This window comes from Eutrigla gurnardus (assembly GCF_963514095.1).
Source record: "Eutrigla gurnardus genome assembly, chromosome: 24".
NCBI classification, from domain to species: Eukaryota; Metazoa; Chordata; class Actinopteri; order Perciformes; family Triglidae; genus Eutrigla; species Eutrigla gurnardus.
This window is the reverse complement of record NC_139935.1, coordinates 5,844,468-5,864,286: the sequence shown is the minus strand read 5'-3', so window position 1 is coordinate 5,864,286 and position 19,819 is coordinate 5,844,468. Positions and strand designations below refer to the sequence as shown.

General features: G+C 45.9%; 3 protein-coding genes across 4 annotated transcripts in view; 1 reads left to right on the top strand and 2 right to left on the bottom strand.

The window, feature by feature from the left end:
- spega (striated muscle enriched protein kinase a) overlaps positions 1-4,824 on the bottom strand; it is a 33,451-nt gene extending 28,627 nt beyond the window's left edge. Inside the window, exons 1-2 of the mRNA XM_084004359.1 lie at positions 4,472-4,824; positions 3,614-4,129 (exon numbers count right to left, since the gene is read on the bottom strand). Of these exons, the coding sequence (XP_083860485.1) occupies positions 3,614-3,983 (370 nt within the window). The 5' untranslated portion in view covers positions 3,984-4,129; positions 4,472-4,824. The remainder of the gene's footprint in view (positions 1-3,613; positions 4,130-4,471) is intronic.
- A 7,518-nt stretch (positions 4,825-12,342) lies between these two features.
- inha (inhibin subunit alpha) lies at positions 12,343-13,771 on the top strand (the record flags this gene model as incomplete). Its single annotated transcript, XM_084004306.1, has 2 exons — positions 12,343-12,661; positions 13,023-13,771. The coding sequence occupies exons 1-2, from the start codon at positions 12,370-12,372 to the stop codon at positions 13,769-13,771; spliced, it is 1,041 nt and encodes a 346-aa protein (XP_083860432.1). The 5' UTR covers positions 12,343-12,369.
- A 236-nt stretch (positions 13,772-14,007) lies between these two features.
- Positions 14,008-19,800, bottom strand: LOC311010149 (gap junction gamma-1 protein-like). Of its 2 annotated transcripts, none has more exons than XM_084004689.1 (5): positions 19,593-19,800; positions 16,625-16,896; positions 16,319-16,544; positions 15,553-16,239; positions 14,008-15,363 (listed from the first exon to the last, which is right to left on the bottom strand). In XM_084004689.1, exons 2-5 carry the CDS (start codon positions 16,862-16,864, stop codon positions 15,350-15,352), a joined length of 1,167 nt encoding a protein of 388 aa, XP_083860815.1. In that variant the 5' UTR covers positions 16,865-16,896; positions 19,593-19,800; the 3' UTR covers positions 14,008-15,349. The 2 variants fall into 2 exon arrangements, with proteins under 2 accessions (XP_083860815.1, XP_083860814.1); XM_084004688.1 differs by lacking the exon at positions 19,593-19,800 and adding an exon at positions 19,474-19,584.
- Between the last annotated feature and the right edge of the window lie 19 nt (positions 19,801-19,819).

The following is a 19,819-nucleotide window of genomic DNA, read 5'->3' as shown; positions in this document are numbered from 1 at the left end:
AAGCTCATTAATTGCACGGCATCCTTAATCCACTTGGACATAATATTTAGAGAATGTGAAACCATCAAGCAGCCATAGATGTTTTCTATAGTAGGCCAATGGAAACCCATCGTAATCCACAGCAGGTCAATAACAAATGTGTGATCTAACGGACACTGACTGAGAAGATAAATAGGTTTAAAGTCGAGCTGAAATGAGAAATGACCTTTTAACCCCTTTGGATCAAATCCCTGGTCACAATGTGCACACATTTAACAATATATTGCTGAAAAAAAGTCACTTTAAAAGCATCAGCAAACTCTCAGATTTAGCTATCGGTCTCGTGGTAGTCCATGATTTCAAACCTTCTTCTCTGGAATCAGGGGATGGGATGACCCCTTTGTTTACATTCGGATCATGGACTGGGTCCGAGAGCTGCTTGGACATGATTCTCTGGATAAACTGAATTTGTGTATTCTGGTTCCCCGGCTAAAATCGTCCAATGACTACAAAAAGTTCAAATTTTGAGAGAAAACAACGGATAACTCGACTGTTTATATCCTTACTTTTACCTTAAAGTATTGCCTGCAGTAAAAAGAATTATCCAAGCACAGCTAGGGCTTTGTAGAAGAGGGAACGGCATCGAGGAGCTACAGCCTGAATCCAATTAAACAGCAGCAATCGCGGCCCTAAAGTGTATTATCCTCGTTTCATTTCCATTCCAGCTGTTGCACTTAGGGCGAGGATGCATTTTATAAATCCCCTTGCTTTTACTTCAACCTGCTAAAAGGATCTCCAACACACGACGGTAGTACATGTTTTGCATTCGCCAGCTCCCACTCACCTCTGTGTTTCTTGCTTCTCGGCCCACTCACACCTTCCCTTCCACTCCTCAAAGCTTTCCGTGCATCAAGCAGCTGCTTCCGATACATAGCTCTCGTCGATCTTTGTGTTCCTTAAAACAACAACAACTGGGTAGCTACTTCTGCCCAAAAGACTTCCAGCGAGGCTTTTCCATCGAGACACACAACTTCCTCAAAATGACTCCAGTCCAATCTCTAGTTTCATCGTATCTTAATATGATGTCGTTGCAATGGCTTCCTCTGCAGCATGAGATGAGGAATTGAAGAATTTTAAACGTTATCTTTCTCAGCCCATGTCTGTCTTTTTGCCCTCTCCCTGTCTTCCCCCAGTCCTCCCTAACTTTGACTGCCAACTCCAGCCGTCTATTTCCAGTCTTGCATAGTACAACCCCTTCAGTTGTACTGTACTTTCCCTTTGCACCCCCCTTTCAGAGAGCCTGCCCCCCCCCCAGCAGCAGTTAAGGCAGGTGATTACACACACCGCTGCACAGAAACCCCGAACGACCTTTGCTGTCCTCTGTGGGTCAAAAACTAGTTTTAAAACACCAGAAAACCATGCACGCATGTTGTTTTACACCGTTGAGGATGTGCTACGTTAAAGGAAAGTTACGGGGACTCAAGCCAAAGAGAGGTGGATCTATTTCAGACAGCTAAGAGCTCATAAACCTTGGAGCTGGAGGTGAGAAAAACATCGTAGCCTTGAATGAGCGAAAGGTTCTATACTATATTCTGGAGCTTAAAAATACCACAGGTGAGCGATGTGCTTCTTGCATCAGGACTGCTTATCAGGCCTCTATCACAGTATATTAATCCAATATGCCAGAATGTGACGTCAGTAAAGCAGTCTAGACTTGTGACACACCACTACTCCTGGTTCCTGGTTGGTCTAATCTCTCAGGGTGATATCTTAAAGTGACAGACCTGACCGGGTGACGCTCGAACGCTAACCACGCACACGCGTGTGCAGAAACACACTAACAGCGAACACACAACGGCCGTCCCCGCTCTCCCCAGCACACCCACCCGCTCTCTCTTTCATCACCCCCGGCCCGTGATTGAGAGTGACAGCGCCGCGTCTTGACCGTGGCGGCGCTATAATTATCCGTGATGTCTGCTGGTGCAATCGGAGAAGGGGGGCCGGCGGCATCCACACACATCAACTGGAGCACGAGCCCTCTGGCCCGGGCCCGGCACATACCGGGACGTAAATAACCACGAGGAGAGAGAGGAGAGAGGCAGAGGTCAGAGAGATAGTGAGACAGAACGGTACAAAACGAGGACGTAGTGGTGAAAAACACACGTTATCTCATGGCCAAACAAAGGGTCGGTCTTTGAGTCGTCTGATAAAGTCTTCATGTGTGTCTAAATGCTGACGTCTACATATATCACACCTCTTTGACATTTCATATACAACTCCCAGGCTCCCATTTCCTCCACAGGCGAAGGCGACAAGCCCTTGATCACATCTGCCCAGCAACCAATTATCTCACTTAATATCTTATTCCATATTCTACGGGTGGGACTCAACCTGATGATGCAAGCGTATCAGGAGGGAAGGGAATGAGACTTATTCTGAAGAGCTACATCTATGTTCTCATACTCCTGTATGAGTTTATATGCATATTATATCCCAATTAACAGCTGATCTAGCTTTAAAGGATGAAAATCCTTTACGTAAATGAAATTAAATTGCATTAAATTGCCTCCTACACTCTCAATTAAGACAGCATGTGTTACAGTATGAATGGATTTCTTTTTTAAAAGGAGCATTAACATCTAGAGTTGCTGACAGGTTATTAAAAGGAGCCGACTACGTCATTGGTCTGCGCAGGAAAAGTCATACCCTCCATAAGTTCTGCAGAGACCTGTCAGCAGAACGGCTACCGAGTGTGAGAAACAGGTCGGGCGTTTGACTGATTGGGTGTCGGCATAAAGACGGTGTCTAAAATTATACAGGTGTGGTCAGACAAGAAAAAGTTAGATGTTAGACCTTAAAGTAAGGATTGTGGGATGGTCTGATACAGTGAATTAAATTAAATTGTGCTTAAAAATGTGATAATTAAAGCATGACTAACCGACAGAGGGAAGGGGACCAGAAATAAAGACTTTCTAGTCTTTTAAAACATTAAAAGGGAGGTTAAAATAACGTTTCATGCACTTAGACTCCTTACAGGATTTGTCCCCAAGCAGATCTATTCTTTTGATGGTGGTTTGACGTGAGGGCAGGTGTTTAATTACAGCGTCAGGGACTGTGACACCAGGGAAACGGTGTGATGGCGTTTGTGACGCGGAAGCTATGATGTCCCTGGTTATGTAGTCTGAAATGATTAATGAAGAGAGGACGGGGAGATGACGGCGGATTCTTAGCCTGCTGAGCGTCTGACAATGACCTCCTGCAGCAGACGAGGGCAGTACTCTAAAACATGCATGCAGCCAACCATTTTCAAGTCCTGAAGGCCACTTTTCCTGGCCTTATGCCTACAATTTAACCTCCTCTGGACTTTTTTTTTTACCATCTGTGCTCGTAACCCAACTTCCTCAGCTCAGTAAAAACAACAAACACCCCCAAAGGGTCAGCTATGCAGCTAATAGCAAGCAACCTCCCCTCCTACAAGGCTCTACTTGCATCCATAAGCTAATTTTACACTGTGCTGAGAGAGTCTGATGATCAAAACACAGTCTGGGATCTACAATTGTTTTGTCTGGGTGAGCTGGGAAAGTAGAATGAAATGAAACGAAAGTTCAAGAAAGAGTGCGTTACATGTGATTACCTTCACCGAGGTCCATAATGGCCAAGACAGCGCTGCAGCTTGCTTCCCCCAGCTCATTGGTCGCCACGCAAGTATACACGCCAGCGTCACTCATGTGGCAATCCCGAATCCACAGCCCGCCAGAGTCCTGGGCTTCCGACGGAGGGAGGAACTCGCCGTTCCGGTACCAGGTCAACGCGGGTTTGGGAAATCCTACCACCGACACCCTCAGCCGGATGTCGCAACTCGTTCCCACTGCGGCTTTACGGAGTTTCCGGGTGAAAACGGGAGGCGTGGGTTCCTGCATTGCGACCGCGGCGTCTGGAACAATCCTGTCCCCGGTGACTGTGGGCCTCTTGGTGGGGATGTTGCAACCGGAGCCTTCCGCCATCTTGGTTTCTTTACAGACTTGCTAACTGCGAACTGATTTCAAGAAGAGCTATTGATGGCCTCTTCTGAAAGACTCCATTGCTTCACATATATTTGGGCTCATGGGTAGTCCAGAGGTGGTTTGGACCCGGGCTGCTGCACTGGGGACTGGAATGACCACAGTACACCAATTAGAATGACATCACAGTTACGTATCAATATTTGTTTGTTAGGGAATGTGCTCATTGCTCATTTGTCCCAACAACCTGTGTTCAAATGCACATTGTTATGTCCAGCGAACTCTTCCAGGTATGCACATAATATCCATAAAACAATAGTTTTGATGCATGCAGTAAAGTATAAAAGTCTTTAGAAGGAAGTGGCGGGATTTGCTTTCCATCATCTTGGATTTGCTCCATATGCTAATTTACCATATTCCGCTAAAACGCTGATCCAAAAGGGCGGCTTAAAATACACCTTTAGTCGATAATAGAAAGAAATGCATCTTACCTCACTTTCGCCGGCAAAGCCGTAAGGAATCCCTTTGGACATCCCCGCAAAGTCCGAGTTAAGGTAACAGGATCCATGGAGCGAAATATTTCATCTCAAATCATTTGCGAAAAGCCCTTGTCTCCTCGTGTCCTTTAGCGAGCGCGGGCTGGAGGTGTAAGTCCGCCCTGGATCATGTAGCATTAGCAGCCACGGCCATGGTCCCTTTCAACAGCTTTCACACCGGCAAGGAGTGGTGTGACATAGAGAGTGAGAGACAGAGAGACACAGAGAGAGAGAGAGATCCTTTCACCTAAATGTCAAACCATCAGGACTTCTGCTCTCGTGTGTTTTCCATGACGACATTTGAGTACGTCTAAAAATAAAAATAACTCAACAAAGCTTCTTTTTGAGTTTCTAACAACTTAAATCATGTTATTCGTCTCTCTCTCTCTCTGCCATCTCACCGCTTCAACCCCCCACCAACTCCCTCAGGTTGGGAACGACAGCTGCACCGCCACAGATAGGTCACATTTCTTGGCCTGCCATGTATGACCGACACTCACACACACACACTAGATCCCCACAAGCCCTTTAGATAACGTTATCGACCAATGTGTGTGTGTGTGTGAGAGTGAGGACCAGTCCTCCCTTTAGGATGGAGCTTCAAAAGGCCATGGTTTTTAAATTTCCCTTTAGAGTGAGGTAAGGATTGAGGGGCTGGGGAATGCATTATGTCAATGAATGTTCCCACAATGACAGAAGTACAAGGGTGTGCGTGTGTGTGTGTGTGTGTGTGTGTGTGTGTGTGTGTGTGTGTGTGTGTGTGTCAGAGAGGCAAAGACAGCATGCGTGTGACAGTTGGAGTTTCTATAAAAAGAAAGTCTAAGAATAAAGACAGTGATTCACTGCAGGGCAGTGATATAACAATACAATACAAGTAGCTGAATTGCAGTAGGCACAATATAATGCTGACTGTGTTTATTTAGATACTGAATGTTTTGCATGCATGTGTTATATTTCTAGTCCCCCCTCTTATTTCTTTATGAATGTGTGTTCTTGTTTTTTAGTGAAATATGTTTTTGCTTCTGAATCAGTTTGACATCCTGTAGCTTTAACGTGTCATGTGACGCCTGTTGATGTTTTCTTGTCACTTTTAGGGAGATTTGCTTCAGCGTCTCACAGGAGCACCTGTTTCAACATGTGAAAAATAATACTAATAATAATAAAACTTATTCTTTAAAAATGATTTATTGGGATGAAACCTATTAATTATTATGTTTTGAGTCTGAATTACCCATTAAACTGCAGAAATCAGCCCAGATTGAAACCACTCAGGATGCCTAAAAAACACACAATAGCACCTTCTCCTATAATCTTTGTTATTATTTATATTTTTATTACAAGACAGGTGTTTCAAGGAAATGTAAAGCTACAGTAAATGTTAAAAAAAGATATGCTGTTTCTACCAAAAGCATCTACTGTAGTGATGGTGGTGGTGTTTTGGCGCCCTCTTGTGGTAAATACACTAAATTGTAAGATTACAACTGATTTCATATTCATAAATCACTTTAATACACAACCAAATGTTCATAATTAGTTCCTCTTTCATTTTTGGTCATTTTCACTCCAATTATTAGCCTCTGAATTAAATAAAAAAACAACTGAATACAACGTTGTCTCTTCGGATGTGCTATAAGGCTTTTTATATATGACGTACTTGAGAGTTAGCCCGGTATGACGGTTACGTATAGCTAGTGGCTAATGTTAGCAACGTTAGCATCGTTTAGCTAGAGGCCGTAGACGTAACCGTAACTTTTCTGACTTTGTGACACTTGTCTAAACACGTCACATATGCGCGTTTCAACACCAGTAACACAGGAAGTAAACAACAAGGAGCGTAACTCACCCGGGAGACGATTGTCGTTGTTTCCTCTCTAGTAAAGTAAATCAAACATGGCGCAGGTGATGCCAATCATAGACGCCTCATAGACTGACGCTGCCTATTCTACTGAGGAAGGTGTAAACCCCGACTACGTTAATCACAACTCCCCGAATTTTTACCCGATTTTCACACGGTTTGGTTTGTTACAAATATGTCTATGTTCACAGCTAACATACGAGCTAACGTAGCGCTGCGTCACGTACTCACGCGTTGACGTAACCGGCATTTTTGTAGTCCCTCACGCTGCGGCGGCGGCGCTCAGCAAAGCTGGTGCGGCCGTTGCCCAGCAACGGATGCGTAGCAGCGAGCCGCGCGCTCGTCGTTATCTGTGTGAAGCTACGTTCCTTGGCTTTCATCTGTGACGTCGGGGGATTCTGGCTTCGGTGCCTTTGATTTCTGCCTTTGATGTCCACGTGACTTAAGTCATCAAATGCTATAAATGAAGTTGCCTCACCAGGATCATTAGAGCGACGGACAGAGGAGAGAATAATAGACGTAGACAGTGAAGGAATCACAGAGGAGATAAGGAAATCCTAATCACCAGAGACAGTGAACGTATCACAGACAGAGGAGATGAACTACTCCAAATCATCCCGAGTGGAGATGAAGTCAGCAGAATCAACCCCGGAAACAACACCAGAGTATGTCATCGCCGACAGCTGCAAGAAAACGGGGCTACCAGCAACATACTTTCTGGAGTGGTCAGTGGACATGCTGGTTTTGAAGCTCTACGTGAAAGCCAAAATAAGCTTTCCAAGCAAAGCCGCATATGCCATCACTGATCGCCTCCTTGAAGCAACGTTGCCCCGGGTGGAGGATGCTGGTTTGAAGCCCACCTTTAAAGCCTTGAGCAACATGGTCGAGGTGGTTCTCAAGAGCCTCTGTAAGAAGTTTGGCAGTGCAGAAATGCTGCTGAACTCCCTAGAAAAGGAGGATTCAGAACTTGTGGACTTCATTGCCTCCACCATCGTAGATCACCTGACCAAGCCTCCAAAGAAGTTCAGGGACTTGCGCAAGTTCTGCTCGTCTGTGGGCAGAACGCTGACGGGGCGTAGCAGACCGTCCCAGGGCTCTAAGGCCTAAGAAGGTTAGCGGTCTCATCCTAGAAACGGGTTTTCGCCGGGAGCTCCGGTTTTCCCACATTCAGTGGATCTCACGATTCACCAAAAAAAAAAACCTTAAATTTGGCGTTCAGCTTGAGGTCAAATTTAACCTTGGAGTTTAAGCTCCAATTCCAGTCCTGCACCGATCCACTCTTCCCCTGTCTTCTGGCCTTTGTGTTAATTTGTTAAATCCGCCAGCGGCGTGTCGCCCTGGTAACATGTCTTCACTACTCCACGACTCTAAGTCTTGCCTCTGATGTGCCTCTGTGACGACCTCCGTTGCCGTCTTAGAGGTGTAATATTCTGTTGCATCTTTGGGGTGGGCCAGGTCTTGTCAGGACCACCTCAGAGGTCATCGGGGAGAGTGATGGTTTCATTTGAGTCCATCGGCTCTCCTAAAAAGGGGTTTTACTCCGGGTGCTCCGGTTTTTCCCCCCAAAAAACAAAAATTGTCAAAAGATAAAACCAAACCGATGAACCTTCGGCCTAGGGTGCTCTGGTACCACGTACACTTATGAGCATCCTTATGTTGGTTCATGGTGTTCGTTATGGACAGTCCATGACTAGCACAGAAATATAAGAACAAACGACCACTTGGATTTAGATCAGAGAAGCGTTCCTCCCTATCACACTGCTCCAGGTATCTCTATCGTTGCCCACGTGCACGGTGAAGTCTCCGAGCAGAACTATGGAGTCCCCTACTGGAGCCCCATGCAGGACTCCATTCAGGGTCTCCAAGAAGGCCGAACACTCCGAACTGTAGTTTGGTGATACTGGGCTACTGCGAGAAAACGATGCAGTATGTTGACGATTCACTTTTGTTTGCAGAAAGTGAACAGGCCTGCCAGGCTGACACAGTGGCACTGCTAAAGTTTTTAGAGCGGGTTGGCTGGCAACCGCAAGATTGCCGGTTCGATCCCCGGCTCCTCCTGGCAGAGTGCCTAGTGTCCCTGAGCAAGACACCTTAAGTGCTCCTGACGAGCTGGCTGTCGCCCTGCATGGTTGACTCCACCGTCGGTGTGTGAATGTGTGAATGAATGGGTGAATGTCAGTCATTCCTGTAAAGCGCTTTGGAGAAAAGCACGATATAGATGAGGCCATTTACCATTTTAGATAATAGGATCCAAGCCATCTTGAAGATGATGCTGAGATGGCACAGCCTCTGCAGAGCATGAAGCATGATCATGGACTTGGACCGACGGACACGCCGACTTGGACAACCAATGGACATGCCAGCTTTCTTTAGCTTGTACAAACCCTGACTGCCGCCCCGACCTTGGACTGCAACCCGTGTTTGCAGTGATGTTTGCTTCAGCACCTGGCTATGTCGACACATGGACTACCACGTATCAAAAGCAGGGAAGCAGCTGACAGTTCCTAGTGAACACGGGGCTTCTCTAACCACTCACACAAAACAGAACCACTTTGGACAAAACGTATTTTCCAAAGTGGTTTGTGTGCCTCAGACCGAATGTTGAGAGAAGACCAGGAATCCAGCCATCCTATGCTTGATGACTGCATTAACCTCTCCAACTCTCAAGTCTATCCACACACAGGTCAGACCAGCCCTACCAACCCCCCTGCAGGAGACGTCGCTGGAGGGAACCATGCTGGACACGACCATTTCTGGTACTCCTGGTAAGAAACTCAGCCGGGAAAAGAGCAGAGAGAGCCATGGGTCCACGCCAGCCACTGCAGGAAGATGCCACCACGAGACGGAGATCCAGAGGGAGGGAACCGACCAGCAACCCGACGAGGACGAGGAAGACCCAGCAAGGACCACCCTTCACTTTTACACAGGGTCCCTGTGAACCAGTCTGGCCCCCTCTCCTGAGACCACTTTGCCATGGGAGACCCGACCAGGAGCACAAGCCTCCAGACAGCCTCCCTCAGGGTCATAGACACACCAACCTCTCCACCACAGTAAGGTGATGCTTCCTGGAGAGGAAACAGGCAGACTTTTAGGCAGAAACTAAAATAACATATGAAATGAAATGTGAACTTAACAAACTGGCAGAATAAAACAATTCTTGTGAAATAGATGAAATCCTTTCTCCATAACTTAATTTGTATTGAGTATTTTCTTTTCTTTTACTTTTGTATTTGTTCAGCATCTAATTTTAAGCGTCTTTGAGTACCTAAAACAGATAATGATACAAATTATGATTATTATTATTATCATAAACTTGTGACTGGAAGCCTAGATTCCTTTTTTAATGTACATTCCAACCTTCAAAATAAAATATATACACAATGTAAGGGTCATAGTACACGAAAAAAGTAGCATAATATATACAAACTATAACATACATACATGTGCACACATGGTACAATTTCTAAATAATATCAGTGACCTGGCTGTCCACATTTAAAATGAGATCATCCTTAATGTGTCTGTTTAAAGAGCCAACAATAGACGTCAGTCACCAGCTGTCGCATTATAATGACGTAGCTTAGAGAAAGTCGTCTTTTCCTAAATCCCGATGAGTTCGAGGTAAAGTCGTGAGGAAAAGACGCCACGTCGTCGTTTCTGTGGCTTTTCAACTGCAACTCAAGTATATGCGGGGCTTCTAGGTGGAAATTAAAACCTCTGACTTTTATTGTGAAGGCGCACCTCAGACCCCGGACAGTCACGTCATTCTTGTTGTGCCAATAGAATACCACCATGTGATGAAATAGAGAGAATCAGAGTGTATGGCTTATTTCTAGGATTATTCCAAATAAAATATGACCAGCAAAGAACCTCAATACCAAAATAGCCCTCATTGTGGTGTAAAATAACAAGAAGACAGCTGCAGTAATTAGTCCATGGACACAAACAGCAGAACCAGTCGTTTGTCGCTTTAGTTCTACGAGCCGAGCCAATCAGAGCATCCAACACGACTTCCTGCAAAACACGCCGGTGACTCATGATGGCACCTTTAAGAAATAATTCTATGAGTTTTAGTGATTTTCTTTGTCAATTTTGCATTATTTTGTCTATCTTTTAGATTCTAATTGTGTTTTTATACGTTGAAAACAAATATTAAACGTTTCATCGTACATTTTAAAACTTTAAGTCAATGAGTTTCCGTTAAACTGAACACTATTTTGCTGCATCTCCATGGTATCATGTTCCTCTCCGGGATAATGCTGTTAGTAGATGTTGTTCTATTCAGGATGAAGTTATATTTCTTTAGATTTGATCGTACGATGTTTCTTCAAAATGAAATATTTCTTTTAGATTTCATTTTGAAGAAACATCTTGTACGATTCAATTTAAAGAAAAAGGAAAGTTCATCCTGATTAGCATCAGTAGAACAGAACAGGACAGAGATCAAGGCGGCAAAGAACAGTCAGGAAGTGAATTCATCAGAAACAGCCGAGTGGGACAAGTTGTTCTCCTGCCTGAACACAACCAAACAATCTGAATATAATAAGAAAAAATGATTTTCCTGAGGGGAATTTCCTGTAAACATGCGGAGATTTAAAAAAAGGAATCCACCTGGAGGAGAGCCTCGATACCTCGATATCACCGGCTCATTCTTCTGGTGTGTGACCTTTGAACCTCTCAATGTCTTCAATTGATGATGAAATACTGCTGGAACACACTCAACCAGATTCAGCTCATTTACTTCAATTATTTATAATTCGCTGAAAATGATATATATGATGATATATATGATGATATATATATATATATATATATATATATATATATATATATATATATATATATATATATATATATATATATATATATATATATGTCGGCTCAGTTACACGCAAATATCCCAGAAAAGCCGTGAAAAATCGTGAAACCAGAGAAGTTAAACTGAAATTATTTTTTTAAAATAATTATTTAGTATTATTTACACCTGTTTCTCAACTGACACGTCAGTGTCATCCTCTAGTAGTTGCCACTTGTGACCACATGAGGGCGCTCTTCAGCAAGTTGCGTAGCCTCTCTTAAAAATTAGCTGATTTAATGTAAATACAGCAATATCATGTCATAATGTGTTGCCTGTTGCATTACTGCCAAATCTTTTTTTATAGTTTGACTTTATTTCAAATAGTAGAACATCTTGAGTGTGATGGTTCGTTCTCAACCTTGTAAATCAAGGTTTTATAGCTTTTTTCCAGAGTTTTCAATCTTATCTCACAGTATTTAATTTCAACTTTATTGTTTGCAGGAATTAAACACACAGGTCGATAATTTATAGTTTACTCCATGGCAACTGCAAGCTCCTTCTTTTGATGGAAACAAAAGAAGACGTGTGGTTAATACTGTGAACATCTGGCCTCTGGCCCTTTAAACAGCTGATAAAAAAATATTTCTTCTAGACGGACTGAAGGATTCAAGGCCAGTCAGATAAAGAACACACATGCAGGTTTGCCTTTTTGTTTAGTGGGAAAACAGGTGTGTGTTAGATATGGCCGCCATGATGAAGTCAAAGCATGCACAATTAGTTTTCATGCAATAGTGGTCATGGAGTAATGTTTTCAGCAGCTCTGCAGCTAATAAAAAATGCAAAGAGATCTTTTTTTTTTATTCTTGTGCAACATTTATTATCCACATAATGCATAAGATAAGACACACATTCCCTGGATACTGTGTGAAACCACCAGAAACAGATCACCACCGTCAAGGCCATCGTTTGCTATCTTCCACTTGTGCGTTGGCAACAAAATGCTTTTGCTTGCAGTCTTCCCTCGGAGCCGGATAGCTGCAGAGCCAAACAAATGTGTGAGAACAAGGAAAGTCACAGAGGATCATCAGTTATCTGGAGCTAATTGGACCTCCATCTTTACAGAAACTCTGGTCGGACTATTGCTTTGGATATTTTTGTTTGTCACACCTGGAAGGTGTCAAGTTGTCGCACACTGTAGTCATGGTGTCCCTTGCTCTCTGCATCTTGGGGATCCACATCCTGACACAAGCCTGCTGGGGAGAGGAGCTGTCCCGGGAAGCGGTGTTGTCCTGGTTCAGAGAGCGGGTCCTGGAGGGCCTCGGGCTGGAGGAGCCTCCTCTAACCACACTGCAGGGTCCCGATCAGGGCGCGGCACAGCCAGAAGCAAGGCGAGCAACCCAGAGGGCCCCTCGGGCGAGCAGGACAGCGTGGGTCAACCATGAAACGGGTCCAAGCCAGGAAACATTTCAAATTATTCTCTTCCCCAGTTCTGGTAAGAAGAACATTTTTTAACCCAAATAACTCATTAGAAAATATTTTTTATACATACCCAGAATATAATGTACTGTTACATTAAAAAAGTATATAGGCTTCATGTTTTATAGGGTGTTTGAGCAGAAAGTGAAGCTTCCATAAAGATTTTTCTTCCTTCTTTGAAGTTTAAAAGAGTAACTCAACACCAGCTTGACCTCTCACTTTTGTGTCACCGTGTCCCACAACATCAGAGTTTATTCTAACAAAGCATAATGTGTGTAGATTTTGATCTAAATGCTCCTCTAGACGACAGAAAGCTTTAAATTCCCCATTAAAAAGCACTAAACTTCCACGACTGCTCTCTTATCTCCCGTTGGCAGACTCCTCTTGTGCCAGATCCGACTCGGCTCCCGTTGAAACCACCGACGGCCACTTCACATATTACTTCCAGCCCTCCGTCAACAACCAGGAGTCTCTGGTCACGTCGGCCCAGTTCTGGTTCTACGCCGGCCAAGGAGTCCCATCCAACACCTCCGCCCAGCTCTTCCTCCTCACTTCATCTCAGCAGCTTCTGCAGGCGGCCGAGGCTCCATCAGAGGCGAGCTCAGACGGATGGACCACCTACCAGCTGGATCAGGACCTGCTGGCCTCCATGGCTGAGGGCCCTTTTCTGCTGCAGGTCCGCTGTGCATCCTGTCTGTGCCACACCAACCAATCAGACAAGACACCGTTCCTTCACCTCAGAGCTCAGCCTCGTGATCCTGCCCGCTCGCCTCGCCGCGCACTGGTCACCATCCCCTGGTCTCCCTCCGCTGTAGACCTGCTCCAGCGGCCCTCCCAGGAGAGACCTCAGCACAGCGACTGCCTCCGAGCCCAGATCCAGATCAGCTTCGAGGAGCTGGGCTGGGACAGCTGGATCGTCCACCCCAAGCTGCTGACTTTCTACTACTGCCACGGGAACTGCTCGGCCTGGGATCGAACCACCGCCATGCTGGGTATCGTGCAGTGCTGCGCGCCGGTCCCAGGGACCATGAAGTCCTTGAGGATCACCACAACGTCGGACGGCGGCTACACCTTTGCGTATGAGACCTTGCCCAACATTATCCCTGAAGAGTGTACTTGCATCTGAGCATTAAAGGGCCAGTTCACCCAAATTACAGAAGGGACTTTTCTCCTGCCATTGTATTGCTTTTCCTTTGTGTTGTGATTCTGACCTCTAGAGGGCAGTGTAGGCCTACTTTTACACAGCAAATACCTTCACACTAGCTTTGTCAACAGATATAAACGTGTATTAAATCTATGATGTAAACATGAAAGTGTTGCTCCTGATTCTTATAAATGCACAGTAGAAAGTCCAAAAGCAAACATGTTCAAATATATTTATTTACTCTGAAGACAAAAATAGTTTCTACAGTTACAAAAACTACAAAAACACTTACAATAGGGGGGGAAAAAAATTAGAAAAGAAAGAAAAAGCATTGAAGGAAATACCATATTCAAAATGGAATGTCGTACCTGGCAACAAAAGTAGCAAAAACTGGAAGTGAGATGATTACAAAAATACAGCATCAAACAGCTCTTTGGCCGTCTACTTAGTTCAGACAAAAAGATCATAAAACCGACCGACAGGCTATGAAGACGTACGACCTCTGTATAAACACTGAAAGCTATTGATCAAAAGTCTCAGGACGCGTGTGTGTGTGTGTGTTTACATGGCACCGGGCTGATCGCCGGCAGCCAGCGGTCACCCCGTCCTCAGCATGTCAAGGATGGAAAATGTGTCTCACCAAAGAAGAATGTAAATCTCAAAAAACAACAACGATAGATTTTAACGGTAGCAAAGAAGACAGAAAAAATCCCCCCACAAAATGTGAAATCATTCCATTTCTGCAGTGACAATAGATGGATTTAATATACATACTTTAGGAAAGAAAGGGACGCCAACAACAGGGTGAATATTCTAGAGCTTTGGTCAAGAAATAAAATTAATGGAATGTTTTTAAATGAACTGATTGTACAAAATAAATTCTTGGAAATTCCTTTTGAACATTTCCTGTCGATAAAGAATTCAAGCATTTCCCAGGTAAACATTTTGGCCGATCGGAGCAAATATACAGGCGTTTGGAATATTTCGGCTGTGCGGATCAAACAACAAATAATCCGTTTTAAATTAAGCGTGACTCATGTAGTGCAGGTTAAGCCGCCCCTTAGTTGCAAAAAAAGGAGCGCTGCTGCTCCAGAAGTGACATAAACCCCAGAAGGCTGGGAGATTCTCCGAGGCCATAAACACGGAGCCTCTCTTTAGCGAGGGAGTCGACAAAAAAGCACTTGGCCGGATGAGTTTTAAAGCTTTTTTTGATAATCCTTACAAGGTCTGAAATTGAGGATTATTGTAAAAAAAAAAAGTGGGTGAAAGAGCAGGGTGTAGACAATGTTTCAAGCCGAAGGCACAGTCCGGGTTTGGACGAAGGTCAGCATAAAGTCGAGATGTGGCCGTCGATGAACCATGAGCTCGGTGACCGACCCCCTAATACTGAAAGGCATCTCTCATCCACACACACAAGCACTCACTCACACACGCTTTGGTCTCCCTCAGTGGTCTGACAGCACTCCCATATGTGCACCTCCCCCCTCCCTCCCCCTCCTCCCCAATGTGTTTAAAGGCCAGTAGGAATGGAAGAACAGACGTTTGAGGCAGGAAGCACGCTCAGGCATGTGTTCCTAGAAGAGGAGACAAAAACACAGGAAGATTCAGCATGAACGCTCACTTACGCCGTCACGGGATGTTTTTGCTGACTTGAGGTCAGGCCTCGTGTGACGGAACTAAAAGTCTCCAGTCTGTTCTCTTCACTACACTTTATAAACCCTACAAATAGCTTAACTTCAACTCCCCGGCAGCGTCTTCTTTACCTTTTTTTTCGCTGGCCTCCCCCTGCTTCTCCTGGGCAAAGTTGAGGCGGTTTTGCTCGGCGGCCGTCTGCGCGGCTGTGTTGGTCTCGGGGCTGCTGCTTCGTGACGGGCTCCCTTCGTCGGCCTGGTAGGCCAGGTCCAGGTGCTGCTGGGCCAGTTTCAGGTGCCTCCTCAACCGCTCCAGCTCCTTGGACGACGGCCCCTCGTCCCCGAAGCTCTCCCGCCCGGAGTCGCCCAACGGCGAGCCCCTCAGCTCCCCTTTCAGTTTCTCCTTCTTCATGGTGGCGTGGTACCCGGGCGGCGCCGTGGGCATGGCGCGCGAGGACGACGGCGGAGGGGCCCGCGAGCCCAGCGCCGCCGCCCGCCTGCGGAAGGTGTCGCGGATGCCGCCCACGCCCAAGTGGATGATTTCGAAGACGGTGAGGAGCAGGCAGAGGAAGGACACCACGTACATCACCAGCAGGAAGATGGTCTTCTCCGTGGGGCGCGACACGAAGCAGTCCACGGTGTGCGGGCACGGCGAGCGGGTGCAGACGTAGGAGGGGATCACCTCGAAGCCGTAGAGGACGTACTGGCCGAAGAGGAACGCCACCTCAAAGGACGAGCGCCACAGCAGCTGGCACACGTAGACTTTCATCAAACCGTCGCGCGCGATCCGCCGGCGGCCGTCATGCTTCTTCTCCGAGCCTTGAAAACAAAGAGAATCTCATTTAAGCTTCAAAAAGGGGGAACAAAAAGCCTAACGATGCTTAAATCTCCACCTTACTTTTCTCTGCTTTGTCGGGTTTGTCTTGCTCGATCTCTTCGGCGATCATGGGGTCTTCCTCGCCGTTGTCCTCCGCCTCCTCGTAGTCTCGAACCGCCCCGCGGCTGACGATGGGCATCCTCTTCTTCTGGCTCTGGACGGGCCGGTACTCGCTGTCATCCTGGCGTGCGATCCGGTGCATGGCGAAGCCCAGGTACATGATGGTGGGAGTGGTGATCAATATCACCTGGAGAGAAAAAAAAACAGCTTTAGATCGCATTTTGACATTAAATATGTTGCATGAATTCAAACCTGACTTGAGCTCACCTGGAAGATCCAGAATCGGACGTGGGAGAGCGGCGCGAACGCGTCGTAGCACACGTTCTCGCACCCGGGCTGCTGCGTGTTGCACACGAATTTACTCTGCTCATCGTAGTAGATGGTCTCCCCGCCGACGGCCGTCAGCACGATGCGGAAGATGATGAGCACCGTCAGCCAGATCTTCCCCACGAAGGTGGAGTGGTTGGAGATCTCATCGAGCAGACGAGTCAGGAAGCTCCAACTCATGGTGCCGGGGTGACTGGGGAGCTAAATGAGCTCTGGGAGGAGGGGGAAACATTGATGAACACATGCCTCGTGTTCACACGTGCACACGATGATTAGAAGACAACAAGTTCACATGGAGCCATGCGAGTATTCCACGTCGACCTCGACCGCAGGGCTCGGATATAAACAGAGCCACATGCTCCGTCTTAATCCGACCCAGATCTCTCACAGACATGCAGGTGTCGGCGTGGAAACGACACAACAAACTGGGGAATCTGTCTCAAAACGCTCGTCCTGGTAGCAGTTTTGGTTAAAAGTTCTTACATTCTAAGCTTGAGCCGCTTAAATCCAAACATCAAAGTGTTGGCAGGCAAGTCGCAGCTCGCCGCGAAGGAAACCTGCTGTGCTTTTTTGGATCTGCAGGAATTTCGGTGCGACGGCAGTGCATGGGGCGAGGAATCTGCAGGAAAGCTTTTGTAGGTTAATTGGAAGCAAAACAAATCCGACTTTGAGAACTTTAAGGTAAGAATGTGAGGTTTGTTTCTGCAAAATGAGCTGAATTTGAAACTGAAAAAGGGCATCTGGGATCCGACGAACACCAAAAACATATTGAACTAAAAAGGCTGTAGAAAAACTGGGTGTAGTTAAGAAAATAACCAGCATTTCGTGAGTCACTGGAACAGGCACAAGGCTTAAGCCATGACAAGCATCTGTAGACACGTCTCATCAAATTAATGCACCGTACTCAGGCCCTCACTCGCCAGGTTACTCATCCATTCCTTCCCTCCGATTTGGCACCGATTTGACACTTTGACATGGCGAGGCCGACTTGCCCGAGCCTGAGCAGCAAAATATTCGACCAAAAAACAGAACCCAGAATGTTAAAAATACTTTTCCAGCGCCACCAAAGCTATGAAAACACGTTGGAAGTTGCAGATTCCAGACATTGGAAAATTACAGGCCTTGAAACACGTCTCGGATCTAAAAAGGAAAGTTTGGAAAACTTGAAAAAAAAGGCGTGATTCATCCACTAGAGACATATTGTGTAAAAAAAAAAAAAACACATCCCGTGGCTACGTGTAAGTGTGGATTCCTGCTGTGGGAAACGTGTTAATTGTTTGAGAAAACAAGACAACTCCGTGACCCTGAAATGAAGCCTGGGATGGGAAACAAGTACAGCTGCAAGGTGACATCTGTTTCAGCCCACCATACAATTACACACATCACCTAAAAAAGGTGTTTCAGGACACAAAATCCACACAAAAGCACATTTTAAAATCGACTGTCCCTTTAAAAATGAAACTCTTCGGGTTCAAACTCTGAGGACACGACCCTTTACCAGACCAAAAGCATCTTTTTTTTAAGAGAAATCAAACAAATCCACAGCAGCCTCACCACTAATGGACATCTAATATCGGCACAATCATAAAACATGCTGAACGGACAAATCAGGAAGCGAAAAAGGCTGATGCTCTAAGAGATTTTTACGTTTTTAGCCCCTAAATAAACCTTCAGCACCTGAACACACCTGGACAACTTTTCAGGCTACTTCCTCCCAACGTACGTTCAACAAAAGACAAAATTTGCAAGTTTAATATGACAAGAAAAGCCTGGGTGGTAGACGTCTTGCATGTCAGCCATCCAATGAATAAAACAATCCAATGACTCACATCAGGAGCAGCCAAGAAAGTGCAGAGATGAGGTTCTTTTTTGTCTCTGTGCTAGAATAAAAGCGTGTAGCAGGTGGGACTCCTCCGGGGAGATGAGTGTGGCTCCTGCTGAGGGCCCATGACATGGTTTCCAGAGGTGTGGGGGCCCAACAGAGAAGGGTTACTCCTCCCACAGCAGACAGCGAGCTTTACAGCACCCCTTGTTAACACATTGTAAAAATGCCTCTAAATAAAGACCCCAAGGAAAACAACAAAAAGAGTCACCAAACATCTATTTGACTTCCGCAGGAACACAAACACTTTTTCTGCAACGCCGCCCTCCCAACAGCTCCCCAAAGACAGTAGCTTATTTGCTCATGTGGGCTGAAAAAAAAACTACCCCCAGCTCAACTGATTTAATGGCTTTTCTGCTTCAGGAGGCACTGGGCTTCCAGGAGGAGATGGAGGGGGTTGGAGAGCTTTTTTGGGCAAAAGGATCTGGACAAAGCGAAGGCGAGAGAAACATTCCTGCCTAACCAAAAGCAGAGTGCTGGATTTTTTTTTAGGGTTCAGGGAGCAGACAGAGGGCAAACATGAAATCCCCAAATTGCAGTCTGAGCAACAGGAGAATATCACTGCTCATCTGCGAGATGGTGAAGAGTTCAATCATTTCAAATAAAACAGAAAAGATGGAGGTTTAAAGGGATCCTCAACACGCTTTGCTGAGTCAGACTGAATTGTTGTGGAAAGTGTGGCATTCCTGGAGGAAAACAAAAGTGGTGGCAAGCTTCAGCGAAGTAAAACTTAAGAAGATGAAGCCATCATTTCAGGCACAAAACCACCAAGCTATTAGAGAATTAGTGGAGGAACAAGAAAAAGTGAGTTTATTTAGGCAGTTTAATCAAATATAAGCTCTAAACTCTGACTTCCACGAAGTGTTGCAGGTTATTTGGTTAGTTTGAGAGAAACGCAGCGACTCACCGCTCTCCGGCGCGCACAATCCCCGAAAAAACACAAAAAAACTTTGCAAAACGACGCTGGTGACAAAACAAACCCGCCGAGCTTTATTGAAACTCGACCGTCGCAACAAAAACACCCACCTTCTGCGCTCCGGTACACGCGCGCGGGGCTTCTCGCTCCCTCGATCTTAATTGCTCGACCAGGTTTTCCTAATTAGCGCGCGCGCGCGCGCTCTCTCTCCCTCTCGTCGGCGTCGTCGTGCTTCCTGCGTGCGTCCGCGTGCGAAGGCAAGTCTTTTCAGCGGGCTCCCATTCAGGCCGCGTTGACCCCATGTGTCGGGGTCCCGAACAAGAGGACAAAAGAAAGA